The sequence below is a fragment of the Dama dama genome, chromosome 9 (genome assembly GCF_033118175.1).
Source record: "Dama dama isolate Ldn47 chromosome 9, ASM3311817v1, whole genome shotgun sequence".
Taxonomy (NCBI): Eukaryota; Metazoa; Chordata; class Mammalia; order Artiodactyla; family Cervidae; genus Dama; species Dama dama.
Window position 1 is genome coordinate 28,334,260 of NC_083689.1, and position 22,536 is coordinate 28,356,795.

A 22,536-nucleotide genomic window follows, 5' to 3' on the forward strand; every position below is an offset into this window, starting at 1 on the left:
TACCCACATTTAGGTTGCTAATAGCTATTTTTAAGATATTAGTCCCTCATATTTCTATATTTGTAGTTTCTCAGCAGAAAAGAAAGTTCTGGTTCCTTGAAAACTTTTCTAAAGCTTTCATATTTATTATGAGAATAGTAAACACATCTCTAATTTATTAAAGAAAAACTGGGTTTTAAAAGAGAGCTGATTTTCTCAACCATGTAAAAATATGCTTCAAATATCTGAGGAAAAGAAAAAATTTAAAAAGTCCTAAATATTTTTAAACAACTAGGTCTTGGAGATAAAATCAATTATTCTGAGTGCTGTCAAGAAGACAATGGCAATGAAACTAAATCAGAACATCTTGATAACAACTAAAACAACTAAAGTTACTACATGTGATAATAAAAGTTTCCAAAGCTTAATGCTTTGAGAAACTATATCTTTCACAAGAGGTGAAATGGGGAAAACCTAATGGTAAAACACTTGAAGTTATACAGAGACTAAGAAAATGAAAACATGATAAAAGAACAAATGCTTTTAAAATATTCATTTTTCAATTAGAAAAGAATAAATGGTAATGCCCTGAATCAGGGACAAGGTAATGCCAATGAAAGCCTGTAACTGTCTTCAGACTGATTAAAAACATAACTGGTAAAACAAACATACACAAGTTGAAGAGATTTAGGTTAAGTCAGCATCATTTAGTTACTGAGTGATAAAGAATCTACCCACTATGCCTGAGAGTGGGGTTCGAACCCTGGGTTGGGAAGATCCCGTGGAGAAGAAAATGACAACCCACCTATATATTCTTGCCTGGAGAACACTTTGGGCAGAGAAGCCTGATGTGCTACAGTCCATAGCGTGGCAAAAGAGTTGGAAAGGACTTAGGCACTAAACAACAAGAATTGGAATTTTATTCTCTAGTACTATTGAATTGTCTTTATCCTTACATCTTATCTAAATATGACAAAGTCAAAGTGTTACTTGCTCAGTTGTGTTCTACTCTTTGTGACACTATGAACATCCAGGCTTCTCTGTCCATGGAAGGAAACCTCAAAAAGCTTGAAAGAAATGATGGATTCTCTTTGGAGAAAGTAAAGCAGGTTCCCTTTCATAACGAAGTCTTAAAAAATCTCACATCATCAATGTCAAAATTTTCATTTTGTTACCTTCAAAAACACACAGCAAACACCTAAGGGTCCACTGTAGGACTGTCTAAACATTACTAATGAAAGTTTAGTATAATCCATATGGAATTGAATGAAGAATATTTAATATTTAATGAAAAAGTCAATAAATATTTATCAAATATTCAGGTGTTTAAAAATGTCTCTCTTCATGATGACAGTTGAGCATAAACTATTTTGTCAAAGTTCTAATATTGTCAAAGTTTAATATTTGACATTAATATTCACTATAATATTCAGAATCATAGTATATTTTCTAGTTCCCAATAAATTTCTTAAATTTAAAAAAAATAATATAAAGGAAACAGGACATAATTAATAGAAAACATATATACAAATGTACATATACTAAAGAATATAAGCTATGCTTTGAGAATGTCAAAATGTAGGTGTTTCACATTGAGAGCTATAGACAAACTATATACTGTAAATGATAAACTATAATGTTAACTTGAAAAAGAGGCATCTTACATATGATCATAACATAGGGCTTTGTTAATTAGGCCCCATTCCCTGTACATTTTGGGCTCCAGACTCCTGAATTCAATTGCCTATTTTACTACTTAAACTGGATGTCTAACATGCCAAACTTAACATGTCCAAAAGACATTTAATTTTCACTTCTCGAATCTCAGTTTTCCTTATCTCAACAAATAGTTCACAATTTGCCTAGTTTGAACTGCAATCCTGGGACAGATTCTTCCTTGATTCTATCCATTTCTTCACTCTTCACTCCCTATTCCTGAACTAAGAGGAATCTTATTATCTTGTTATCTTTCCTTCAAAATGGATTCCTGCATTGGTATATTTTTCCAGTTTACCATCTTTTTGCAAATTCTCTGAAGGGTACAAAATCCAAATTTGACCTCCAGGGTCTACTGAGCCTCATAAGATCTGGTCCATGGATGGCCCAGCCACAGTTTCCATCTCATTAAACACTCAGTAGTGTGTCCTCTGTGGGCTGCGTTGTTTTCAGTTTATTCCATCATGACTGCAGTCCCCTAGCTTTGCCATGGTGGTATCCCACCCACACCATCATGATGATTCCTCAGCTCACAGGTTACCATGTCAGTGAAGCCTTCCCTGAGTGCTCAATCTAATCAGCAATGCCTCACTCCTACCACTCATTGGTCTCCGTCACCTCAAAAGGTTTCGTTTCTTCATAATATTAATCATTATCTGTGATCACTTTTGTAATACTGGAGTGGGTTGCCATTTCCTCCTCCAAGGGATCTTCCTGACCCAGGGATTGAACCTGAGTGTCTCTTGTGTCTCTTGTATTGGCAGGCAGATTCTTTATACTGTGCCACCTGAGAAGCCCTAATATTAAGCAAATATAGAGCTAGATCTAATGATAAAATGTATGATGGCCTTCAGTAATGTAGAACATATGTAAGATTGGAAGATGGGGAAAGAGCTGCTTTTCTAGTCTCAGGGGAAGAGGATAATTCCCCTAACACTCCATGACCAAGAGGAGCGAGTACCTCAGCTATTTTTTTTAGATTTTCTTTAAGGACAGTGCTGCTGCCAGCAGTCTGAGGCACATCCAAATGTTTATGCCAAAGGAAATTTTGTAACTGAAGTGTTCAAAAATAAAAATGATGGGTTTGAGTCGGGGGGTGGATAATTGCTTCTAGCTAGGGATTGCCAACTCTAGGAGGTTTCTATACAACCACATACAAACACTCAACTCAGACTGTGGCTTCTGCCTTCAGGTAAATGTCCAGAATATATTACTTACCCTGCGATTGACAACAACTCTAGATATAGAGAATACGTGGCTTCGCTTTCTTTTAAATATGCCTATTAAATATCTATGGGGCTTAAAAACCACGTCTCAGGAGACATGCAATATACTTTCTCTGAGGGTGTGTGGACTGTGCCACTTACTAACTCTATGGCCCTACTTGAACCCACTGCTACGCTGGCTGCACACACTCACTGCCACTTCCTTTCAGGGGAAGTTCATTGAAAGGAATGAACATTGGACAGCCAGAGAACAAGATCCCCTTGAAGGGATAAGATGTCATAACAAAATGACTTTCTTCTGTTCCCAATCTTTAATGTCAAGAACTGTTTGTACTCTTTCTGTGAGAAATCAACAAAGAAGATTAGGTAATACAATGTATCTCTGTTCAAAAAAAGATCATTATATTTTCCTTTTGGCAAATATGTTTATTTCCCTCTCTCCTCATCAACTTGTCTTTAGGTAAGTGCTTAGAGATTATTTCACAAACACGAGTCTTTCCTCAAAGAACTAAAGAATTAAAGAATTAAGAACTAAAGAATTAAAATACTTAATTACCTAAAAGCAAACAGGAGTTCTGCTTTCAATTCAGTTCTCTCAAATTTTCTGCAGCTACAGTATTTTCCCCAAATCAGTGCAGTACAAGTTTAGGGAAGAGAAAAGAATATTTCACCTCACTTAAAAACATCAAAGGAAAATACCTTGAAAAAAGGCTTATAGCAAATACAACAAACTGTTAATTCCTTTATTATACGAAACGGGAGCTCAAGTGAATAAGATAAAACATGTGCCAAAGAGATAAATAAGTAAAAGAGGTATTTTAAAAGGGAAATACAGTTAAAAAAAACTACCCCATCTTGCCAGTAATCTTAACAAAGAAATTAAAAATATGTTAGCTTCTAGTTTATAAAAGTAGAAATAAAATTAGAACTCTTTTCCTCATTTTTTTTTTAAAGAAACAACATTCTTTGTTCAAACAATATTACTACGAAGTCCAAGCAAGTTGGGTTTCAGCCATGATATCTGAAAGAGTGAGCTAGGGAGACTGGTCTTTTCTCCCTGTTCTCTATCCTACAGGGACTTTTGAAGAAACTTACAAAGCATAACGTATTTTAAGCGCTATCCACGTAAATAAAATGTAAGCGTTACTAACAACAACAATGACAAAGACAACTAGCATCTAGTTTTCCGTGAAGGACACTGGAAGACCATTATTTTTAACACCACTCAGTATCAATAAGAGACTGTGCAGTGGGCATACTCCAAATTGTCAATGAGATTCTAAATCACATCTATCACTCTGAACAGCAATCTGGAAACATGCCATAAAAATAACCAAAATGTCCATGCTCTTTGACTACCTTCACTTCTGAGGCCCTACATTGACTATATTCCATGAAGATACTAAATATAGCATCATTTAAGATGGCAAAACTTATAGAAAAAAACTGATGAACGTATCCAACCGTTTAATAAAGACTTACAGAGCAAATGATCTTGCAAAAGTTCATGTTGCTAATAAAGGATGAGAGGAAATGGGAAAGGCTGGGGCCAAGGTCTAGAAAGGCTATGAAGAAGTTTGTTAGGTAGTGTTTATGATGCCCTGCACTGAAAAAGCCTTTCATTTTACTGGATGGCATTAATTCCTCAAGTAGTTCAGTTATCACATCATCAAAAAATACAATAAAATCTGCAAGAAGAAATAAATCAGTCTGTAGCACTAAAATTATTCTACTGGGAATCTTCAGGTAAGACCACAATTCTGATTTTGGCAAACTCTCCTAGAGAAGAATAAAAGTCAAAAAGCTGAAACATGTTTATGAGACTCCTTGTCTAAGCTATGAATGTGGGGAATCCCTAGTGATTTGAAGCACTCTTGACCAAACAAAAGGGTAGGATGGCCTCTCCTACAAGGAGGCAAGTCAGGAGTCAGATGGTAAACTCCAAGCTTAAATTGACAATCATTTTGTAAACAAGATTCTCCAGTTCTAGATTCTTCTCTGTATTATTTCTCCTGTGTAATTCTGAATCTTTAATATGGTCTTATTTAAATGCCTCCAGTCTAGCCTCAGCTGTGCTGTGGGTAAGGAAGGATTACATGTCCATATTTTAGCTGCCAGAGAAGGCATTCCAGTCTACCATCCAAGCCTTAAGCCAGGGTGAAGGTGGGGAAAGGTAACGAGTGAGAGATGTCTTAGAAAATGTGTTTCTCTCAAAGGTTAAGGGCAGGTCATCAGTCAGGCTCTGTTGCTCCACCTTGCATAGGGAGGCATCCTCTATCAGCACCCTTCAGGGGGCTGGTGCAGATTTGATTACAGACAGTCCCTTCTTTGTAGCCTCAAGTATGTTTAGATCATCAGATAGTTGAAAAATAAGCATCTTGAAACACAAACAAGACCAGGAAAAGGACGATAACTCCTGAGGGCAAAAAAGCAAACCAACTAACATAAAGTCAGCCTTCAGGCTTATGCAACTGTCCCTACCTGTCTGCTTTCAGAAGGGGTGATTTATCAAAAGGTTGTGAAAATGACCACCTTAGTTGGAAGATAAGTGCAAAGTGCAAAGCAACACTTCTTTTTAAGTTTACAGCAAAACCAAAGAAATATTCTAATGTAATCACTTGTTCAAAAGAAAAAAAAAATAGAAAAACAAGTATAATCAGTGTCATTAGTTTTTGCATTTTTTTAAAAGACCAACATTTTAAAAGATGATCTAATTCAACCCTTGGAATAACTGCTCTCTGTAAACAGAAATTATTTCATAATCAGATGCATGCTATGTTTACAGAAATTTTTTTTGTTGTTTACAGAAATTTTAATCAGTATAAGCATGAAGTGGACCGAATTGCGAGTCTCTCTCCCCTTGCCTCAATAAAAAGCACAGTACATTCGTAAATAGCTCTTCTTTTATTTTCTTTGATTGTTTCATATTTATTTTATTTTGGGGTTTTGCATATATCCTTGTAAGTCAGTTAAACTATGTTCTGGAAAAAAATGGAGTATAAGCAAACAAAAATTATTATCTCTCAATACATTTTCTTTCTGAAATTACTTTTTCTCTCCAGCAAAGATTACTCTTACCTTAGGTTGTTTGCAAAGGTAGCGACAAAGTTCTCCAATGTACTGGAACACAGTCACATTATACTTCCGGCAGTCATTCCAAAACTGGCTTGCTGAGAATTTCTTCCTTAACACACAAGTGGCACCTATGAGGAAAGCATAAAAAGGCACAAGGGAAAAAATTCAAGGGCAGAATTAACATAAAACACAAATGATATTGCTCTGTCCAGAAGAGTTTTGCTCACTTTCAAGGCTTTTATAATCTATCAGTGGCCATTTATATCAAGCTCATTTGAAAACATTAATCTTACAGTCAAAAAAGTCTTTTAAAAATATTCATGCTGTAATTCTATATTTTGACTGTAGGTACGCTTCTTATAATACATGGGATGAAAGAAGCACTCAAAATAAATAGGACAGTTATAAGTAGTAGAGAATGAATATAGATAAAGGTCATCCTTCTTCACAGAGACCAAGAATATTCACTTACTTTTGACCTTGAATACATACATAGTATTTATTCTAAAAAATTTTAAAGCAGCCTCAATATATTTTGAGGTTGAGTTAGCAAGGCAGAATTTGTAAGAAAGCACCAACAAAAAGGTTCATTGATGACTGCAGAACCTAATTTTAACAACCTAATTTTAATAACAATTTTAAGTCATAGGAATATGTTCCAAGGAAAATGCTAATGTCTCGACCTTCATCTTTATTTACTGTAGACATTTGTCACATTCTAAACATACCATTCTATAACATTACTTTATAGTATTTTAGATATATATATACATATAAATCATGGTAAGTGATCTCTAAATATTATTTCTGAGTGAGCTAGTAACAGACACATAATCTCAACATGATTATCAATGGAATCTACTGAGTTGTCAGTTCCACCAAACGACTTCTTGGGTATCTGGAGTACAATGTTTGCAAAGATAGCCTCAATAACTCCTCCTCTGCACTTACCTTTTTTACAATGTGGATTTGACACCCTGTCTTTCAAGAAGTTGGGTCTATTTCCCCACTCGTCAAATCTTGATTCTGAGCTGGCTTGTGACTTGTTTTGACCAGCAAAATGCAGATAAAATGATCCATGTGACTTCCAAAACTAAGACTTAAGAGATTAAGAGATACTAGGCTTCTGATTGGGAAAGCTCCTTCCTCCACTTAAGGAGGCAGGGCTTGGCCACTAAACAGTGAGTGATCACATGGAGAAGGAAGTCCTGTCAATAGCCAGTTCCAACCACAAAGCCAAATTCCCAGGGCACTGCTCCTTCCACTTCAGGCATACACTGAAGTGGGTGATGAAGCTGTGTCCTTTTAGTAAACATTTTATAACTGCATAACATGCACACAATTACTCTGAATTCTACAAATAGCATTTCAAACTTTAATGAAGACAAGTTCTAATTATTAGACATTGTGAAAACTTATTCAGACAATAAAAGCATACCTAATTCAATACATCCACCAATTCCCAGAAGAGATGCTGCACCATGATACAGAGGAAGAGTTATATAAATGATGTCATCATAAGTACAACCAAAAGCCCATAATCCAGAAGAATACTTTGTAGCCATCAGATGACAAATCACAGCTGCTTTTGGTAGACCTGGAATAAAAGGAAGAAAAAAAAATGTAACAGAAAAGATACTGTGTTGGTATCAACTACAACAGCAACTGAGGCAAAAATACATCAAAATAGTCTATATGCTTGGTAAAAAGGGCCATGCAAATGCCGGCTGTGACTTAAATTAATCTCTAGAATCTTGGATCTACCCAGAGGATTAAAACTATAAAATTATATAAGAGTTTGAAATCTAGGAAGCTTCAAAGAGCCATATTTGCTATAAAAATGCCCCCAATACACAGTTTTTTCTCTGGTTCGACCTATTTACTGAATAAAACTAAAGTTGTCATGGGATTTTTAGTGAGAGCAGCACATGTGACTGCAAACCCCAGTCTACAGTGACTTCCAGACACTCTTCCAGAGTGAGCTTCGTGTCTGCATAGTTGCTGCACCTCCTTCAACATTTTCTGATAGGCTTTGGGCTTCAGTTTCATCAACTGGAAGAGACTTGATCTTATACACAAAATTGGCATGGTCTTGCCTACAGTCCTAACTAAAATTCATTTAAGGTTTCTCAAAAGAAATTTCTGTGGCTCTTTCTGATAGCTAGGCATCTCACAACCTGAAAGAGTTTATTGTCCTCGACATGGATAGAGAATCCCTCCAAAATTTCTTGTCAAGCCATTGTCCTAACTAAAATTCATTTAAGGTTTCTCAAAAGAAATTTCTGTGGCTCTTTCTGATAGCTAGGCATCTCACAACCTGAAAGAGTTTATTGTCCTCGACATGGATAGAGAAGCCCTCCAAAATTTCTTGTCAAGCCATTATAAAGATTTTCAGTGAGACTAGCATCCTTGATTCTTGATACTGTAATTGCTTTTCTCATCTTCATCTGGAGAATCAAATATTTATGCATTTTCTGCCTCTGCAAAGTTCCTACCTGCTGTTCTTCAGTTATCATATTCCCTACTTTCCATATTGTTCTTGATCTCATGGCAACCCAGCTTTAAAAATAATTTTTCAGTTGGAGGTGTGTCAAAAAATGAAGGATGCTTTATCTAGTTATTTTTCACCTGTGTGCTTCTGTCACTCCGGTAAAGCACTTTAGTGACAAACAAATTACTCATGTTTTGGTTCCTGATTTGGTTAGTTTTAAGTGAAGAATGATCTCATTAACTTGTTATAAAAGTTATTATAAATTATTTAAGGTACTCAGACTTTTTGATAAAGGAGACAACAGATAGGAGCTTATCCAACAATGAAAGTGATCAAAGGTTCATGCAACTTAAAGTTTTGAAGAAAGAAAAAAAAAGTTTTAGAGAAAGAAAGATGAACCAACAGAATAAATAAGCTTGTTAAAACTGCAACTTAGAGTCTCTCTTGGAAGAGTTGGTTCATTACCTTACTAAAGCCTCTGAGGGGCCCAACTGTACAAAAATGTTACTGTTTTTTTCAGTGGTGTTTCTCAAAGTCCTGTGGTCATAAAGCACCTCTTCAAGTTTAATTTTTTTTCTTTGTAGACATGAAGGGATATAGGTGGCACAAGCTTGGGAAAATGCTACCTTAGGTGGTCTCTGAAATCCTCTGCTTTTCTAACCTTCTGTGGATCCCTGGCATTAAAACTCTCCACACATCCACAGATGTGGAGAGACCACTGTGATGAGGTCCAGGCATAAAGGTGGGAGTGAGGTTCTGTCCAGTGAATTGGGGATTAGCAGGAAGAAGGAAGAAGAGATGCTATTAAGAGAAAACCAATTTATGGGTAGGGATGGAAAAAATCTCGGGAATTTGGGGATAATTTTGGAAAAGGGAAAGAATCCCTAATATTAAGCAGGCAAGACAAAAGGAAATAAACTTAATGGTGATTGCAACCAGTCCCAGTGCAGCCTGGAAGGCAGTTCCATTTTTTTCTCCTTCCACTGCTTGCAAGAGTGACTGACCACAAGCCTGCTGTTTCCAGGGTTAAAAAGCCTTTCCTGGATATCTTGTGGCACCTAGCTAAACTCAACAAGCCACCTCAGAAGTGGATACGGGCAGACTGAATACATACATAGACCCTCAAGGCCAAAAAGAATGGAATTGGAGGTGACCACAACACGACTTTAGAAAGGCAGGTGGACAACTGACACAGCCTTGGAGAAAGTTGATTTGCTCCCACAAAATCCCAGCAAGGCTCAGAAACTTGGAGACTAGGTACCTCCCAGAGTGGAGTATCAATATGGAACTATAAAGAGGGAGCTAAATGAGAGTTCTGTTTAAGAAGCAATTCCACCTGTCATAAATAAGGGAAGCCTCTCTTGTTCATCAAGATCTCACAGAATCTCCCAGGTCAAAGACACATGAATGGTATAAAAATTGACCTCAGTCCTTTCCTTACTCAGAGACATTCTAAGTTTGTCCCTAGGTTGATGGATATATTTTGGTGAGCTTCACATTAGTAAAATGATTAGGAAAGGTTTGATGTCATCCAAAGGGCTCCTATACAACCTGCTTGAAAGGGCCTGTGAGCGGACTCTGCTCCCATCATTTTTAACTTTTCTAAGTCTCACTTCTTTACATCACTCCCTAACTTGTATAACACTTACTTCATTATCAACATTATAAGATTTTTTGTTTGAGAAAATCTGTTTGATTTTTATGCTAATAGGCAACACTAATATAAATTCTCATGATCATTACAACTACTATCACTTAATCCAGCTCTGGGTTTCTAGCTGCAAAACATCAGCTTAGAGAGAGAGAGAGAGAGAGAGAGAGATGCTTTTAATAAAAAACATCAATTCAATCTTTAATGAGGTTCAGTGTGAGACAGGCTGGGATCTGGGGCCTGTGACCCTTTACGTGGGCCGCCTGCACCTCAAGTGACAGAATAGAAGAATCTACAAGGGACTAAATGTAACTGCATGCATGTACAGTTGAGGCAATTATGAAAAACATTCAAAAGGGGCACAAATCAACTGCCATTTCTGAGGTGCCAGGAGCAAAAGGAGGTTACTGTACATGACACCTGTAAACAGCACCTCCAAGAGGGTAGGCAGACCACTTAAGCCACCCCTCCAGCCCCACCCACCAATCCACCCCTACCCTCACCCCATTTTAGGAACCAGCATGCCCTCCCTAGTCAGGGAGGCAGCAGGAGCGCTTGTCACTTGTTTTCACTTCTCTGTGCTGTGGCATGAGTCCCAGTCAAGCTTTGCTCGAATTCTTCGTCTGATCCCTTTCCATTTTCTATTGATTAAAGAGTCCAAAGACCCTAGTCTGTAGGAAATGTGATTTTGCTACATTTTCTGACAGTTTTGTATTTATAAAGCATGACATCTACTGTATGCCCAATTCTGTATGTTGCTTTGCTCTCTATAAGACCTCAAGTTGCTTAGAACTTTAAGCTAAAGAGAGATGATATTTGTGTAACCTTTCCTGTATAGGATCATCCACAATCCAAATTTGAAAGAATGCCAATAAATGCTTTTGACATTTTAAAATGTAAAAAATAAAATGAAATTACAGCACCAGATGCTTCCCCCACAATGGTAAAGATCTGATATGTATTCTCTGGAAAAAGATGAGCCTCTGGAAACACCAGGAAGAAGAGAGACTGAACATATTGTGGGAATAAGAGAAAGTGGGCATCCTCCTCCAGCTTCCTTTTTGCAGGTTACTAGTTTTCCCTTTAAGATTCTGGTCTGAGGAATCTAAAGCACCTAGAAGTAAAACTGGTAGTCATGAATCTGCCAACAAAATGTCCTGGACACTGAAACTAACCAGCTCACAATCCTGCTCGGTCACACAGAGCTTTTAGTTAGGATTTTGTTTGTTTTGGTAGCTACACTTTAAACATGAGCAGCCAAAGGTCAACAGATATTTGAGGAAATCCTCTAGAGTAAAGAACAGAGGCTACTGTAAAATAAAAGGTAAAAGGGCATTAGAGAAAATAGAGACAAGGTAGAGAGGAGAAATTTTTTAAAAAATATTAATATTCTGAGAGGTATGAGACAATGAAGTATCAATAATACAAAAATAACATGCTACAAAATGAGAAATATTCAGAGAACATAGGGTGAAAATAGAAATCTCTCAAAAAGTAAACCAAAAGGTAAGAGAAGGAAAATAGGATAGAAAAGATTAGAAAATTAATAACAGTTCAAGGAGGCCAAGCTTTAAAATGTTAGAGACCCAAAGATAAAAGAATGAACAAACAAACAAAATAATAGAAGGAGAGAATGGTCAGAAAAAAATAGAAATAAAGAGAATATGCAGACATCTTTAAAAAAAATTTCAAGTACCTAGACTTGCAAGACATGAGTTTCTAGATTTAAAAGGCTGACAGATTTATCAGCAAAATGGATAAGTAAGACTAGTCCCAGTACAAATAATCCTGAAATCATAGACTACTGAAGGCTCATGAAATTCTAAAAGTTCCTCCCCCTTGCCCCCACCTTCCCCCACCAAAAGAAAGAAAAACACCACCAGGTTGACGTAAAGGACATGAAAGCAGAAAAAAAAAAAAAGGCTTCTCAATACTTATACTGGAAGATAGAAGGTAAAAAAGCAATGCCTTCAAACCCCTGCACCAGTATCATTTCTTACCTAGAATTCTATACAAGGGTAAGGGTAGAAACAAAAAGACATTCAGGTATGTGAGAACTTCAACTTACCTACTAACAAGCAGCTGCTAAAAAAAGTGCAGTGATAAAATGAAAAGTAAACAAAGGAAATAAATTTAGAATCTAAGAATCAGGGGATTGGAAAGAAGGTCTGAAGGGAATTCTCAGGGTGATGGTGAGAAACGAACCCCAGGACATGTCAAGATTGAAATCATAGGGAGGAAAGCTTTGGGAAAGATGTGATCAAGAACTGACATATATACGCTAATATGTATGAAGCAGAAAACTCATGAGAACCTGCTGTATAGCCCAGGGAACTCTACTCAATGCTCTATGGTGACCTAAATGGGGAGGAAATCCAAACAGGAGGGGATATATGTATACATCCAGCTGATTCACTTCACTGTTTAACAGAAACGAACACAACAATGTAAAGCAACTATGTAGTTATTGTTGCTCAGTTGCTCCTTGTGTTGGACTCTTTGCAGCCCCATGGACTGGAGTATGCCAGGCCTCCCTGTCCTTCACCATCTCCCAAAGTTTGCCCAAGTTCATGTACATTGCATGGGTGATGCCATCCAGTCATCTTATCCTCTGATCCTTTTCCTTCTGCCCTCAATCTTTCCCAGCATCAGGGATTTTTCCAATGAGTTGGCTGTTTGCATCAAAAGACCAAAATACTGGAGCTTCAGCTTCAGCATCCATCCTTCCTACAAATATTCAGGGTTGATTTCCCTTAAGATTGACTGGTTTGATCTCCTTGCTGTCCAGAGGACTCTCAGGAGTCTTCTCCAGCACCACAGTTCTAAGGCATCAATTCTCTGGCATTCTGCCTCCTTTATGGTCCAGCTCTCACAACCATATGTGACCAATGGGAAGACCACAGCCTTGACTATATGAACCTTTGTCAGCAGAGTAATGTCTGTTTCAACACATTGTCTAGCTTTGTCACAGCTTTCCTGCCAAGGAGCAAGTTTCTTTTAATTTTATGGCTGCAGTTACCATCCTCAGTGATTTTAAAGCCCAAGAAGAGGAAATCTGTCACTACCTCCACCTTTCCCCCTTCCATTTGCCATGAAGTAAAGGGACTGGATGCCAAGATCTTAGTTTTTTAATATTTAGCTTTAATCCGGCTTTCACTCTCCTCCTTCACCCTCATCAACAGACTCTTTCGTTCCTCTACAGTAAAGAACTAAAGAGGAACTAAAGCAACAATACCCCAATCAAAAGAAAATATAGCAACAACAAGAACATAGGCTTGACAAAATACAGACAAGCTTTTCAATGTCTAAAGGTGAGTTACTTTTTGATAGAAGGATGGGTACAGACTGGTCATAGATGTAGAGAAAGCCAAGCAAGCAAATGAAAAAACAAATGATGGATTCCAGATTGGGGAGGGTTTTACATGAAAGGAAATAAATATAATTTTATTATACTATGGAGGGCAGCTAGAAAGTGTTATGATACTGATAACTATCAAACCAATATTTATGATGAAACAATATATAGAGTGATGTCAGGGAGAGACAGTATCTGTACCAGAGGAAAAAGTCTGAGTTGGAGGGAGAGAGTGGTAAAGAAAGAAGATAAAATTTTCATCTTCCATTGTGGACAAGCAGCACCTATTTTGGGGGGGGGGCACCTATCAAGTACCCAATAAAATTCTCAAGCTATTTAGATATATGGAGATGATTACAGAAAGATCTGTGCTGGTGAAGACTATTGAGAGTCCCTCGGACAACAAGGAGATCATACCAGTCAATCCTAAAGGAACTCAACCCCAAATACTGACTGCAAGGACTGATGCTGAAGCTGAAGCTCCAATACTTTGGTCACCTGATGCAAAGAACCGACTCACTGGAAAAGACTCTGATGCTGGGAAAGATTGAAGGCAGGATGAGAAGGGGTGACAGAGGATGAGATGGTTGGATGGCATCACTGACTCAATGGACTTGAGTTTGAGCAAACTGTGGAAGATGGTAAAGGACACGGAAGCCTGGCACGCTGCAGTCCATGGGGTTGCAGAGTTGGACTTTAGTGACTGAATGACAAAAAAAAAAAAAAAAAAAACCAAATGCAATTGGTTTGGGAATAGGTAAGCAGGGTACTTTTCTCTAATATTTCTAAAACTATTAGCATTTTCATCTCTGTACTGTATTACTTTAATATGAATAAATATCAAGTAAAAAATTAATAGTGCTTTTGCTTTCAGCCTGTTGTGCAAATGTATCAAACACTGGTTTTAATCTTCAAGAACAGGAGCTGTTAATAGTCTGCTCCACACTATTTTCTTTGGGGTGAGGAAGGTTACGGGGAGAGGAGAGTGGTAAAGACTGTTTTGAAGACCAGAGTCACTTTTTATAAGAAAACAGCGTAAAGACAAATTGTCAAGTAACTTCTGTTGGAAGTTTTCAAAGATATAATTTCCAAAATTTCATTGTTTCTTTCAAAGTCAAGTCAAGTCATCTTTGTGCTGACAACTTGATACACATTAGCATTTCCCAGTTCATTTATCAGAGTTGTTTTAAACAAAGTGACAGCAACAAAAAGCACAACACATCTCCAGTATAAAAGAGATTATTGTTAACCTCCAAAGAGGAAAAAGGAAAGAACAAAGTAAAAAAACTTTACTTAGGCAATAGTAGTTTTGCTTACAATACTACCTGTGCATAAGAAATAAGTACCAATACTTTTGAAGTGAAGTGAAAGTCACTCAGTCATGCCCGACTCTGCAACCCCATGGACTGTACCCTGCTTTTAACACACCTCAATTCAAACTCCTGGTCATCTTCAAATCAATTACAAAAGGTTATTCAAACTACCATAAATACCATTGAATTTTTCTCAGAATCAATTAACATTTCTTTTGAATTCCCAGGTAGTTTCATTACTCTGTGTGTGTGTGTGTTGTTTACCTGATAAAAGGAAAGTTAGTTTCTTGATTCTGATTTGTAACCTCCCCCAAACATACAAAGACCTCAAGATTTCCTGTTTCTCACATGTTCCAGTCAACCCAGGGAAAACCAGGAGAGCTTACTACAGGTATTTAAATGGCAGCTCTATACTTGGATTGTGTTTAGGAACTAATATTTTATACAAGAATATAGAAATCTGTTTTAAAGTAGACTAATGGCTTTTTTAATTCAGAAGGATGATTACAAACATTTAAACATCTTTTCATTTATATATCAGGCATCTAAGGGAAGCTAGCAAATATCCTGCTAAAGAAGCAGTCCAAATTTCACACTCTGAGTAACTGGGCTGGATCAAGTATTCAGATATTCCAGTGCCATTTGTACTACCAAACTTCAAAATCTTTCCACTTGCAACAATGGCCAAGTGAACATGGTGACTTGCCAAGCTAAAGGTAAAGCAATTACATTTTCCATCCAAGTTTGAGAGTTCAAAGATCTAAAGAAACCCAGGTCTTCTTGGATACATGCTTTCTCAGATTTTTTGTAGCTATGAAACTGAGCCCCACTAAAACCAAATTCTTTTACCAACTCTCTATCCAAAGCTTTCTTCCCTTTCTTGTCCCCTCTGACCTCAATCCCCGGGGAACTGAACAGTAATCAACCAGAGTCAGAAAAGCTTTGTTCCCTTTCTTGTCCCCTCTGACCTCAATCCCCGGGGAACTGAACAGTAATCAACCAGAGTCAGATGACTAAAATTGCTATAGCTGATGACATAGTTAAAGCACTAAAGTGGTTATCATAGATATTGTTAACAGATTGTTTCTCCAGGGCAAGATGAGCTCACAGACCCTCAAGCCATGGACCACCTGGCCAGAGTTGTAAACCAGAGACATCCTGACTCCCAAAACTGTCAACAGAACTGTTACAAGATGATGACTAACCCTAGCTTCTTTATTCTTCTCCTTTAAGAAACCCCCAAGTCAAAGGTCAAGTTGAAGTGGATCTGAGGCTTGGTGGGCTGCAATAAATCCTTATTTTTCTGCAATCTCCTGCTATCAGAGTTTGGCCTTCTGTACCTTGGGTACTCAAGTCCTTTGCTCAGTTAGAGCTACACATGGCAAAGATTTGTCCAAACCGGTTGCTTTTCAAATATAATACACTGTGTTCTTTTCAAGTTTAAAGAGCAAATGGATCATACCTGTTGTTCCAGAAGTAAAAATATAAAGATAAGGAGTCTTGGTGTTTGAGATGGCATGGTGGCTGCGTGGCACCCGACAGTCAGATGCTGTGTCCAGTTTTTCTTTGAGTGAAGTTATGCCTTGTGGAACAGAGTCTTTCATTGCCCAAACGCTGATACCTTCTGGGAGGCTTGGAAGGATGTCTTCTATAGTTTCTAGAAATTCTAAAAACCAAAGGATTAGGAATAAGTAAATAAGACATAAATCTCAAACCACTCACCTTGTGCATTCTTTTGCCTGTTGGAACAGGGATGAAATGCAAATACAATGCCAACTTCCTTTTCACATTGGATAAGTAACATCCTAGCCATTTTATGATTCTGTTTCAACATGACAAATTTAAAGGAAAATCTAGTTATTACCTGATTTCATCAATGCAAAAAAACCAATTCAAACTGAAATTTGGAGATCCCATTATCCAGGCTGTGTCCGCCCCCCCCCCCCCCCATTTTTAAATAAAACTCTGTTTCTGTAATTTGCCTTAAATTTAAATTCTGGACACTGCCCTGAGCATTCTTTCTGAAATACAACTCAGTATCTCATTATTCTAAAAAGCCATCTGTCTGTCACTCCTCAGTTCCACTGTAATGCAACAATCCAGGAGAAACATCTGACTACTCCGGAAGCACAAGATTCCAGATTATGGATTCACAAGAGGCTGCCTTAGAGGCCATTTCAGAGTGAAAAGTTAAAGGAGGAGATTAGAGATGCTCTTTCCTCTGGATCAGAATTATTAAAGGTAAAAGGTCTTTTAAAGCAAAAGAATGCTTTTCCAGAAAAGGTGGCAGGATTCACAGTGCACAGTAGCAGTGGGATCCAAGGCCTCTTTAGAACCAGCATCAAGCAAAAAAAGAAGATAAAAGAGTAGAAAACTGCAAACGCAGGTGTCTTCAGGCCTGAAGAGCTTAGGGGTCTTCACAATCTCAAGGGTCTGGGTTGAAATCCAGGCTTGAGAAAGGTAAAGGGATACTCATCTCAGGAATCAGCTACTGTACAGATAACCAAAGAGTGATTGTGTAGGTACTCTGGGAGACTGAACTAGACCTTCTTAATCTGATCTTCAAAGTAGGAGAAACTGTCATCTCTCCAGGAGGACAATACTGGTAGAACAGGAGGGAGTTAGAAGGTGGGTGCAAATCCTTGAGGAGGAAATATTTAGTGTGAGGGCACCTGGCACTCTATGGGACACAAAACAAGCAGGGCATCATCCTTCCTGGATGATGTATAAGCAAGTCAGGCATAATTTTTTTTTTCCCCCAGAGTAGACAGACAAACAGTTCTCAATATTCTTTAAGTTCTTTTAAAATGTAATGCTCCCTTCAAGATGGATCTTTAACCACTTTTCTGTTCTACATGGGTGCTGCAGCTTTATTTTCATGGTCCTACAACACATCATACTTTTTGAGATAAACGGGATTTCTGAGTGCTACATTATTTATCTTAAAATCTGTGTTAACATCCACAGGGACATTAAACAGTGGCCTTTTGGAGTTAATGTGAGGAATGCCTGAGATCACCAGCAACCACCAGAAGTTATGAAGAGGATAAGGAAGATTTTTTTCTTAGACCCTTCAGAGGGGACATGGACCTGCAGACACTGTGACTGTGTACTTTTAGTCCCCATGTCTGAAAGGGAATGAATTTTTGTATTTTAAGCTTACCCAGGTTGTGTCATGTTATCACAGCAGCCCTGGGAAGCTAACTCAACCAAGGTCACAAGTTGGTGAATAGAACTGTTAGTCTAACCTAAGTCTAACTAACTCTAAAGTCTACATATTACCTCATAAATGAAGCCAATGATAAAAAATACAACTAAATGTAAAATATACCCTGGTCAGAATGGTAAAGTCCACATAATTATGGACCTGTCCATCTAAGTACATTTTTAAAATAATTTTTAAACAAGAATTAAAAAATAATCACTAGGTATATTCTATTTTAAAGTTAAATTCAGGGTGCTGCATTAAACATTTCTGGAAGTGTAAAGCAGTGTCTGGTTCTTTCAAAAAGCCATCTGCCAGCCCTGATTTAGTTCTACTATAAATACAAAACATTTGAAAAAAAACTCATGATTTACATCCTCAAAATCTATAATCCAGATTGATTACAACGAAGCAGCAAGATAAATACATCAAATTGGACTGGGAAATTCATAAGAAAACTAAGGAAACACAGAAAAATGGTAAGGAGTTGATATGTTAGGATTGGGGAGGCAAATTGGTGATTGAAATTTTTTGAGTTAATTTTAATTTTTTTTTTTGTTTTTTTTGTTTTTTTTTATTATTATTATTATTATTATTTTTTTCCAGTGGGTTTTGTCATACATTGATATGAATCAGCCATGGATTTACATGTATTCCCAATCCCGATCCCCCCTCCCACCTCCCTCTCCACCCGAATTTTTTTAACAAATCCAAATAAAATAAGATGTCAGGTTCCAGAGGAATATCTTTTTCTACTGAGCACACACAGCATATTGCTGTATACAGATTGCTGTGGTAAGAAGGAGAAGTGAAAAAATCATAAGGAATGCTGGGGGAAGGATGAGTCATAAATAAATGAAAAAGCAAGACAAGCAAATGATTTGTACTTTGTATTTTCCCTTAATTTTTAGGACTAGATTTTGCTTAAGTGATTCTTTCTGGCATTTTGAATGTATAAGTAGAAGCCTGAACTGACCCATTTCATTCCCTTAACTTCAAATATGTCACCTGGAACTGTAAATTAACAAGACAAATTTTATATGTTCTTAATAATATGTGTAATAAATTGGCAAAATAGGTGCCAAGAAAGCTACAATATGATTAACTGTGGATCAAAATCTTTGTTGGAACTGTAGAGTCTAAAAAATCATAGTATTTACCAAGAGTGATGACCTTTACAAGAAAAAGGAAGTGAGTGGATTCCTAGGAATCAGAGGAGATACAATTTAATCTTCATACATTATAATGAAATTGACTTAGATGAGACATTTAGAATTAACAAACAGAATTTTATCTAAACAAGTTATTTTTTTAATAGTGGTAGGAAATATGGATGAGGAGAGTGAAAATTGAGATAGAAACTTGAAAAATCTTGTAGGGGATAAAGGATCATTATTTATTTGTCATTGTCAGGCTTTCTTGATAAAATGGCAAATTTTAGTGTCACTTTGAAAGTAAATTTTAAATATTTATTCCTGTCAAAAAAATAGCTTTTGTTTAAATACTTCATGAAGACTTGGCTGTGTTTCGTGAAGATTTACTCTTAGTAAGTGTCCCACCACTGAGAGCCACAGAACTGTAAGCACCTCAGATGAATAATGGCTGTCCTACTCTACCCCTTCACCAGCTGTGCCTGGCCCACACCCATAGGTGCTGGACATGGAATGAGACTCATGGGATCCACTGTAGGTGCAGGTGTTAACAGTAAATTACCATAAAAAGTTGAGACAGATGAAAATTCTATGAGACTTAACAAAGTCTACAACACAGGAGAAGACCAAATCTCTCTTTTCAAAGCAATAGATTCTTCCAAGAAATACACACTGTTTCTCCCATGCACTGGTTTACGTGGGGTTGCGGGATAAAAAGAGGTAAATTATGATCTCTGCTTATAAACGTTTAGGACTGTTTGTACAAATTAATTTCTTGTTGCTATACCACTGCTACATTTCATTCACATTTCTGAGACTATGAAATCAATGAGTAAAAATGTAATATATCCCCTAACTATACCATTAGTGTGAATTATGTTATTCATTCTGCATTAAAAACTTTTTTTTAAATTGAGGTATAGTTGATTTACATCGCTGTGTTAGTTTTGGTGTGTACAGTAAGTGATTCAGTCATACATACATACATATTCTTTTTCATTATAGCTTATTATAAAATACTGAGTGTAGTTTCCTGTGCTAGCAGGAATGGAGGTAATCCTTGACCTAGCTGAGTCTAAAATGAGAGAAAAAAAAAAGGCAAAACAGCCATTCATTCTACTCTACATAAAAGTATAGAAATGCCTTGAAAATGAAAGTAGATATGTTGAGGTTAGCATAGTATATGGATAAAATAATACAGGTTCACATGAGCCACATCTCATCTATCTGAATACGTCTTACTTTCTATAGAACTTAAAGAGTTTTTATTTTTTCCTCCAACTATTCCTCTTGGTCTTTGAAAAGCAGATATCTTTACAGTTGAAAGTCATTTGGAGAATTACAATGGTTTGATTGTTAACTGGAACATTTGTCCCTGCACATTGTGAATGCAACAGATCATGAAAACGGACAGGGCAATGCTGCAAGCATTATTTTAAGTTTAGAGAACCGACATAAGAGTGTGCTTCTTGTGAAAAGAAACAAAACCCTTCCCAGAAGGTTGAGACACAACGTACTATTGAATCTAAAGTATAAAGGTCCAGGGGAATATTAATATATACTTTTCAGTTATTTACTTATAATGATTTAATATGTGATACACTGAGAAAAGAGAGAGTACAAAATACACGCACGCATGCATGCATGCTCAATCGCTTCAGCTGTGTCTGACTCTTTGCAACCCCATGGACCATAGCCCACCAGGCTCCTCTGTCCATGAGATTTTCCTGGCAAGAACACTGGAGTGGGTTGCCATGCCGTTCTCCAGGGAATCTTCGCAACCCAGGGATTGAACCCATGTCTCCTGCATTTCCTACACTGCAGGCAGATTCTTTACTGCTGAGCCCAGAAAATACAAAAATGCAAGTAAATCTGAAATTTTGTGGATACTAAGTCTAGAAACTAAAGACTACAAAGCTTAAAATGGTTTGACTTTCAGGGAGTCATGATTCTAACATTTAGCCACACTGATATAAAATAACATAACCAGTAACTCATTGATATATCTACTGCCAAAATCAGCCACCAGAAGAACAGCACAGGGACAATTCCTGGGCAAAAAGAGGCAAGTAAGTGAAGAGTTACTGAATGCCCCTTGTGTACCTTAAAGTTTTTCATTAGGTCATTCGATCACCTATCCATTCGTCTAGGCAGTAAATACTTATTGAGCATCTCTTTTACACTAAGTTCTAAAAATTTAGCAGCAAAGAGAACAAACTTCCTCAGCTCAAAGAGCTTACATCTGAGCTCTTGGCCAATTCCTCCAAGTTGCACAAGTACCTCTACGTGATCTGGCAAACACATCTTTACCATTCCACTAAGTCACTGAGAGAGCCATGGCGCACGGTGCCTGAGACAAGAGGATTGGTGGGGAAAATATTGAAACCAAGTAGATGATCAGATGAAAGATGACAGAGAGAGCTACGGGAAAGCAGCAGGGCAGAGGGAGAGCTGGAGGGAAGGGACGAGAAAGGGGAAAGATGGAGATGAGGAAATGCGCAGGAGCAGAAACAAGGACAAAGACAGAGGTGTGCACAACATCAGAAAATCCAGGTTCCTGTTCCTATGCTGCCTCTCCTAAATGCAACTTTTTATATTCCTATATTTATATAACTGGAATGCAATTTTTTTCATGGTTATAGCAAAAGGGGATTAACAGCCCCAGAAACCACTGGGCCATAATGTATAACACAGCAGAGCCTTAGATGAGAGACCAGGTTTTGGGTCTGTTCTGCACCTAGACCCTTCTTTTCCTCTCAGTTTCTAAAATATAGCTATGCGCTTGCCTTTCAAGAGGTACTGGGTGTACCTTTTACATAGTCAGCCTTGAGTAAATGGCAACATTGACCTTTGGTAGCAACAACTAGAGCAAGAATAACGTTTATTCTTATCCTGGAGACAGAACTATCAGGCAACTGTCATGATTGTAATGTCATCTACCACCACGGACCACCATGGACATTATCTGGCCTGCCTATAAAACTTGTTTGACACTGGTTTTACATAACTTATGAATTTTGCTAAAACATAGCAAAGTGTTAAAGGTCCTGGACCAAACAGATGATTTACTAGTCTTTTTTGCAGCTAATACCAAATTAGAATGTAGCATCAAAATTCAAATGAAATCCCTTAGTAAAAGCCTCCAATGACTTTACAATGATAATAGCAATTATTTCGATTCACCAAGGATTTACTTCGTATGCACTAGTGACTCAGCTAGTCACTTTACCAAAATTCTGCCATTTAGTCCTCAGAATTACACTGTGAAGGAGATGGTATTATCACCAGTTCACAGCAAAGCAAAGAATCACTCAAAGCAGCTGAGGATTGTTTTTCAACCACACAATTAAGAAGTGGCAGATCAGAAGTGAGGC

General features: G+C 37.3%; 1 protein-coding gene across 1 annotated transcript in view; it reads right to left on the reverse strand.

Moving 5' to 3' along the window:
* Positions 1-22,536, reverse strand: part of SLC27A6 (solute carrier family 27 member 6) — a 71,096-nt gene that overhangs the window by 44,823 nt on the left and 3,737 nt on the right. The window contains exons 2-4 of the mRNA XM_061150857.1: positions 16,269-16,472; positions 7,435-7,593; positions 6,000-6,124 (exon numbers count right to left, since the gene is read on the reverse strand). Of these exons, the coding sequence (XP_061006840.1) occupies positions 6,000-6,124; positions 7,435-7,593; positions 16,269-16,472 (488 nt within the window). The remainder of the gene's footprint in view (positions 1-5,999; positions 6,125-7,434; positions 7,594-16,268; positions 16,473-22,536) is intronic.